Source organism: Pangasianodon hypophthalmus, chromosome 1, assembly GCF_027358585.1.
Source record: "Pangasianodon hypophthalmus isolate fPanHyp1 chromosome 1, fPanHyp1.pri, whole genome shotgun sequence".
Classification (NCBI taxonomy): domain Eukaryota; kingdom Metazoa; phylum Chordata; class Actinopteri; order Siluriformes; family Pangasiidae; genus Pangasianodon; species Pangasianodon hypophthalmus.
The window spans coordinates 19878302-19884882 of NC_069710.1; the positions used below are offsets into that span (position 1 = coordinate 19878302).

General features: G+C 38.1%; 1 protein-coding gene across 1 annotated transcript; it reads left to right on the plus strand.

Annotated features, from left to right (window-relative positions):
- The first annotated feature begins 5332 nt into the window (after positions 1-5332).
- Positions 5333-6581, plus strand: mc2r (melanocortin 2 receptor). Its single transcript, XM_026926769.3, has one exon. The coding sequence runs from the start codon at positions 5462-5464 to the stop codon at positions 6401-6403; it is 942 nt and encodes a 313-aa protein (XP_026782570.3). The 5' UTR covers positions 5333-5461; the 3' UTR covers positions 6404-6581.

The following is a 6581-nucleotide window of genomic DNA, read 5'->3' on the forward strand; positions in this document are numbered from 1 at the left end:
TCACTTATTTAAAGTTTATTAAAAAAAAATACAGGGTCAAGAATTCCTTTACTTGATATGGCTTAGATCAGCCGTCTATTTCTTAGTGGCCTTTACTGATTAATGCTGTCATCTAAAAGCAGTTGCACGTGGTAAACAGGTGGTGTATTTTTAAGCACTAGTAGCCTCTAGTGGACACTGGAAACCATGAGACACAAACCATTTTTCAACACATTTGGAAAGCTTCAAGAAGCTTTGTCTCGCCATGACTGCGAACTGCAAACACCTGGTAGTGACACTGCAGTTTATTAGTAAGACTGTAGTGACAAAGTTCCACACAAATGCCTTCAAGATCAATATGCAGAAAGTTTATACCAAAATAGGCTCAGGCAGACAAATTCATAGGGGTAAACCAAACCCAGAGTCAAAAAAGTACTAGAGAACTTGAGCAACTTGGCAAACCCTGCTCATGCCGTGAGAGTGGTGTATTTATAGGCATGAAGGAATTCAATACAGCTGCTACTGATCCACGAGGGCAAGATTACTGTGGTGCTGATTGTGACCTCTGGTGGACAGAGGAGGTATTGCAGTAAACTGGTATAACAGGAACTAGGAACGACTATTTTTTATTTTTTTTAAATTAATTTATAAATTTTAAAATAATATTTAATATATTAATATAATATTCATAATTGCACTATAAGATAATACAAACATCATGGATGATAAACAGCAAATAAATATAGAAAAGAATAAATGAGTAGATCATCTTTAACAATAAAGACAAAAAACAATACACACAAAAAAATACACAATCTAACAATACAATGACTAACCCCAGGGGAGTACAAGTAAAATTAAACAGGTGTTAAAGTAGATAAACCTCAAACAGGTTATGAACAGATGCCAAAACTGGAGCATATGTTCCAGGTTTTGGTAGCCTTCCTATTAATGGAGGTAAACAAAGTATTAAAGTAACACTCCAATTCCTTTTTAAAAGAACAAAACCAGGGTTTAATTTTACTTCCCTACTACCCTGCATTTTTAATGTAATACTTGGCTAATAAAATAATTAAATTACATGCAAAGTGTTCATTGTTTAGCTCACCAGAATGAGAGGTAAAACCAAGTAAAACATTCATCTAGTATAGTTTAAAGTCATAGGAAATCAATTCCACAATTAAACAAAAGAAATGTGGAAGAGGGATGTTTTGGGGGTCGCTACGGGTTAGATTTCAGGAACGTTCCTATAAAAAGAATATTTGTGCTTTTTAAAGAACTTGTGTGGTTTGCCATGCTGTTAGCTTGGTTTGCACAATGCTTCAGTAAATATATACACTATATTACCAAAAGTATTCGGTCACCCATCCAAATGATCAGAATCAGGTGTCCTAATCACTTGGCCTGGCCACAGGTGTATAAAATCAAGCACTTAGGCATGCAGACTGTTTTTACAAACATTTGTGAAAGAATGGGCCGCTCTCAGGAGCTCAGTGAATTCCAGCGTGGAACTGTCATAGGATGCCACCTGTGCAACAAATCCAGTCGTGAAATTTCCTCGCTCCTAAATATTCCACAGCCAACTGTCAGCTTTATCATAACAAAATGGAAGAGTTTGGGAACAACAGCAACTCAGCCACGAAGTGGTAAGCCACGTAAACTGACGTAGAGGGGTCAGCGGATGCTGAAGCGCATAGTGCAAAGAGGTCGTCGACTTTCTTCACAGTCAATTGCTACAGAGCTCCAAACTTCATGTGACCTTCAGATTAGCCCAAGTACAGTACGCAGAGAGCTTCATGGAATGGGTTTCCATGGCCGAGCAGCTGCATCCAAGCCACACATCACCAAGTGCAATGCAAAGCGTCGGATGCAGTGGTGTAAAGCACGCCGCCACTGGACTCTAGAGCAGTGGAGACGCGTTCTCTGGAGTGATGAATCACGCTTTTCCATCTGGCAATCTGATGGACGAGTCTGGGTTTGGAGGTTGCCAGGAGAACGGTACATTTCGGACTGCATTGTGCCGAGTGTGAAATTTGGTGGAGGAGGAATTGTGGTGTGGGGTTGTTTTTCAGGAGTTGGGCTTGGCCCCTTAGTTCCAGTGAAAGGAACTTTGAATGCTTCAGGATACCAAAACATTTTGGACAATTCCATGCTCCCAACCTTGTGGGAACAGTTTGGAGCGGGCCCCTTCCTCTTCCAACATGACTGTGCACCAGTGCACAAAGCAAGGTAAAGACATGGATGACAGAGTCTGGTGTGGATGAACTTGACTGACCTGCACAGAGTTCTGACCTGAACCCGATAGAACACCTTTGGGATGAATTAGAGCGGAGACTGAGAGCCAGGCCTTCTCGACCAACATCAGTGTGTGACCTCACCAATGCGCTTTTGGAAGAATGGTCAAAAATTCCTATAAACACACTCCTCAACCTTGTGGACAGCCTTCCCAGAAGAGTTGAAGCTGTAGTAGCTGCAAAAGGTGGACCGACATCATATTGAACCCTATGGGTTAGGAATGGGATGGCACTTAAGTTCATATGTGAGTCAAGGCAGGTGACCGAATACTTTTGGTAATATAGTGTATATATATATATATATATATATATATATATATATATATATATTTTTTTTTTAAATCTGTTTTTCCAAAATTTTCTTCCCACACCTCACCATCTGCTGCCACAGTAATCATCAATGCTTTCAATTTAACAAAAACTTTGACAATTTTATAGAAATTGTAATTGTTGGATATTAGCTCTGCTATAGTATTTTTTTAAACCACGCATTTATATAATTTATATATAGCCTATGAAAAAAGAATGGGAACACAACCAGTCCATCACATCACACACATTCACACACTCATTCACACCTGTGGTTGAATTCACACCTAGGACCCTGGAGTTGTGAAACAGCAATTCCACTATATACAATTTAATATACAATTACTTATATATAAATATATATAATTTGTAATTGTGACATAATGAAGTTTATAAAACTACTCACATATCATGTTTACCTAATCATGAATTATGTTTGATCAGCAGAGGGTGCCACCTAGCACAGAGTGCCAGCTGTGTGGAGTATGCAACAGTGACCTGTAGGCTCAAAGTTTTCCCAGATAATAGTAAATCATAACAATCAGGGAGGAGGATCACAATATAGAAGCAGATTCATCCAGAATTTACACTTAACAAAAAATGAGAATTTTACATTATTGTTTAAATTGCCTGCTGGGTAAATGTCCTTGTGGTGTTCATCATTCAAGGCTAAAGAAACAGACATAAAGAATTTACAGAGCTTTAGTAACTCAAGGGCAAAAAAACACAGAATATGTCCTTCCCATCATCCCACAAAGAAAGTAGGCAGCACCACCATGCAGTTTCACAGACAAATACTGTGATATTGCTTGTAATAGATCGCATACACTAGGAGAACTACATTTTGTAGTAGGAATTATACTAAGATTGCTTGCAGAAAAAGAAAAAAGGTAAGCCCTAATACTTTAACTTCATTTTTATTTGGAGTCACATTTCCTCGTTTTAACAAACTGTTATTTTACATTAGTGTAGCAGTTTCACTGTTCACTGTTTAGCTGATGGCATTAATGTATTCTTATTCCAAAATGTCATTCAAATGCTTAAATGGACATGGCCCTTCCTGTAAGACAGGACACAGTGATGTAGTGTATATGTTTTTAAATAATATGGCATAATTTTTGCCATTTATGACTAAGTAGGTTGTACTAATAAGGGTATATTAAGAGGGATAACAACAACTGACATATAGATTCTCATATAGATTGGTGCACTAGATCAATAGGGAAGCTTAAATGTCAGTAAAGTTTTCTCTCACAGCATTAAAATCTTTAATTATCCCCCGTCTTTGTCTAAACTGATTGGTTTATGTCTAACTGATGTAGTCAAATGTATGGCACTACTGAACTCTGTATTACAGTATTTATATATAAAATAATATTTACTTATTAAATTATGTTTTTAATTAATCACATTAATGGTATAAAAGTAATGTTGTGGCTGGTTTGATTATCAGCACTCACGATCAGCGTGAAAGTCTTTATTCTAGTGCTTTATATTTTCAGGATTTTCCTCTGCGCATAATTCATTTGAATTGCTGATGATGTCCATAATTTGTTATCAAGCTTCCATTTGATCTTGTTACCATTGTAACCTAATGTTTTTATTTCTTTCTGAAAAGAATGCCACTTTGAATGCAATGCAAAGACATGTCAGGATGCTAAAACATTTCGTAAAATTATCCATGAAATTCTCTGCAATACACACCCAGCTCCCAAAAGATGTAGCGCAGCATCAGTACACGTTGCATTACTGCACCGTAATTAATGTCATGCTCTCTCAAAAACAACTGCTTCATTGAATACTTTCTTTGATCCTTTATTTGAGAGTGGTCTTCTCATCAACTCACTCTCACCTTGGCAGACTGATGGCTTTTCCAAACATTCATTCATTCATTTTTTCATTCATTCCTCTTCAGTAAGCACATTATCCTGGTCAGTGTCACAATCTCAGTAACACTAGGCATGAGGCAGGAATACACCCTGGATGAGACACCATAGGGGCCTTGGAGCTGTGAGGAGGCCACACTATCTGCTCTGCCTGTGATTTTTTTTTTACATTATATAAATAATAATAATTTACAGGTCTTTATACAGTATATTAGGCTAGTTGAACATGTCATTTGTAAGCTGTTCTTTATTTCCCTATTCTTGAGCACTTGAAGGATTCTGAGTAATTAAAAAAATATATATGCCTGTCCTTCCTGCAGCACTGGGAGAAAAGCTATAGTATGGATCTAACATCATCAGATAAAACCATTAGAATATGGTTATAAACTGATTATTGACTGTAAACTGAACAATTATATTGATTATACCAGTTGTGAAGTGATTATTGACTACGAACGAAACTAAATAACCTAAAACGTTAAAAACACTCACAAAAATGACAAATTACTGCAGATTTGTCTTCCTGTATTCTTTAATCATTCCGCCTGCCTGGGTTTTAAATGTAGCTGGAAGTTAGATTCAGCAGCCATGCTCATGCCATCTTTATATGCTTGATAGTTATTGTAATTGTAATTATTATAATTCAATAAAATTGTAAATAGGACTAATTCATAAATTAATTAGTGTAATTGATTATAATTATTGTGGAGTATCTATTGCACTGCTAATGTAGTTGCTTCTCAAGCTGCTCTGCCCTATTCTCTAAAAATCTCCTCTTTTTGGACACTTTTTTAAAAACTTTTATATAAAAACTCTCTCAAGAGGTGTCCCTTCATATATTATAAAACCATATTACAATAAACAGTGTAAAAAAAATCAGTGTAATATATTGTAAAAATATGATAACAAGTTATTACTTCTTTCAGAGTATTAAGGATACTAATCAGAGGATAATCATCACGAACCAGCCCCTTGCCTTTTAACCCAGCCATCATGACTAACAACACTAGTGTTCTGACCAAAGAGCCCACAGACTGCCATGAGGTTCAGATTCCCATTGAGATCTTCCTCATCATTGGTGTTGTGAGCCTGAGTGAAAACCTTCTGGTTGTGGTGGCAGTGATTCGCAATAAAAACCTGCACTCTCCCATGTACTGCTTCATCTGCAGCCTGGCAGCTTTTAACACCATCTCCAGTCTCTCCAAAACCTGGGAGAACATCATGCTGGTTTTTACAGACGCTGGCCATCTGAACTCTAGGGGAACATCTGAGCTCAAGATAGACAATGTGATGGACACTCTGCTCTGCATGTCATTTCAAGGCTCCATCTTTAGTTTCCTTGCAATCGCTATGGATCGCTACATTACCATATTCCACGCATTACGTTACCACACACTCATGACTATGCGGCGCACAGCATCCATCCTGATCACAATCTGGGCCCTGTGTGGGTTCAGCGGTGCTCTCATGATCACATTCTTTGAGGCTGCAGTGGTGAAGATCTTCTTCATTGTGCTCTTCTTCACAGCCCTGTTCCTCACCCTCCTGCTCTATGTGCATATGTTCTTGTTGGCACGGTATCATGCAAGGAGGATCGCATCCATGCCAGGAACCACTGGGCATCACAGAAAGAGTGGCCTGAGAGCGGCACTCACACTTACCATCCTCTTCGGTGTGTTTGTGGTCTGCTGGGCTCCCTTCTTCCTCCACCTCCTGATTATTATGGTATGTCCTGAAAACCCATACTGTGAGTGTTATCGGTCGCTCTTCCAGCTGCATGTGGTGCTGCTGATGAGTCATGCCGTTATCGATCCAGCTATTTATGCTTTCCAGAGCGCTGAGCTACGAAACACCTTCCGGAAAATGTTCTTCTGCTTAACGGAAGCTCAAAATTATGTCCGCGGCACATGTGACTTTGGAATATCATGTGCATGACAAAGACCATAAGTATTCCTTAGGAATCAGTAACAAATGAATAACTCAGGCAGTCACTTCACAGAACACTGGTTACAACATTTATTCAAATTCTCATGGTCACTTATTCACATTTTCACCTTCATATATTCCTCTTTTACCAATAGGAAATAATAAAATTTTTCATAAGAGGGAAAAT